Source organism: Hippocampus comes, unplaced genomic scaffold (assembly GCF_001891065.2).
Source record: "Hippocampus comes isolate QL1 unplaced genomic scaffold, H_comes_QL1_v1.1 C16666606, whole genome shotgun sequence".
Taxonomy (NCBI): domain Eukaryota; kingdom Metazoa; phylum Chordata; class Actinopteri; order Syngnathiformes; family Syngnathidae; genus Hippocampus; species Hippocampus comes.
Window position 1 is genome coordinate 1 of NW_017836170.1, and position 665 is coordinate 665.

Sequence of the window (665 nt, forward strand, 5' to 3'; positions counted from 1 at the left end):
TGGGAAGTCCTGCAACCGGCGAAACAAACGCCGTCGGGCTCGCGTCCGCGAATTGATCACGCGAGTCATTCGCGCCAGCAGTCACGCCACCGCGATGCCGCTACCTGACGTTGCAGTGCGCCGCCGTCACCACCCAGTTCTCGTTGACCAAGGAGCCGCCGCAGAAGTGGAAACCCGTGTAGTCCTGATGCCCAAAAACAGGCGCCGGCGCGCTCACGTCACATCACTCGCTGCGTGCCGGTGCGGTTGTGCGCGGGAGTGCGGGCGCGCGCGTACCTGCAGTGACACCTGCCAGGGCCAGGAGTGAGGCACCGCCTCCTCGCCGTTGACGATACGAGAGTATCCCGTGATCACGGGAGGGATGGCGGGAGAGCCGCAACCTGATGACATCGTCGCCGCCCGCCGACGTCAGCGAGACATGAGGAACGTCGGAAAACAGACCTCGTCAATCGGGCTGTGCGCATCGCTGAATGCTAGCGCGCTCGTGCTAAGGCTCACTCACCGTAGGCGGCGCCGACGAAGGCGAGGCACGAGAGGATCCACAGGAAGGCCATGGCGACATCATGTCTTCTGCAGACGAACGCCGGCCTTTTATCCGGACGCATCTGCGCCTGATTGGACGAGAGGGGCGGGCGGGGCGTGGCCACGGAGGCACACGCTATCAG

The 665-nt window shown here is 64.8% G+C and overlaps 1 protein-coding gene across 1 annotated transcript; it reads right to left on the minus strand.

Moving 5' to 3' along the window:
• Positions 1-100: 100 nt before the first annotated feature.
• On the minus strand, positions 101-572 carry LOC109508859 (chymotrypsinogen B-like). Its single transcript, XM_019858805.1, has 3 exons — positions 503-572; positions 277-380; positions 101-184 (listed from the first exon to the last, which is right to left on the minus strand). The coding sequence occupies exons 1-3, from the start codon at positions 552-554 to the stop codon at positions 101-103; spliced, it is 240 nt and encodes a 79-aa protein (XP_019714364.1). The 5' UTR covers positions 555-572.
• Positions 573-665: the final 93 nt, after the last annotated feature.

Coding starts and splice junctions, on each gene's coding strand:
- LOC109508859 (XM_019858805.1), bottom strand. CDS start 554: ATGGCCTTCCTGTGGATCCTCTCGTGCCTCGCCTTCGTCGGCGCCGCC. Junction 381..502: donor CTTCGTCGGCGCCGCCTACG/GTGAGTGAGCCT, acceptor CGATGTCATCAG/GTTGCGGCTCTCCCGCCATC. Junction 185..276: donor CCTGGCAGGTGTCACTGCAG/GTACGCGCGCGC, acceptor TTTGGGCATCAG/GACTACACGGGTTTCCACTT.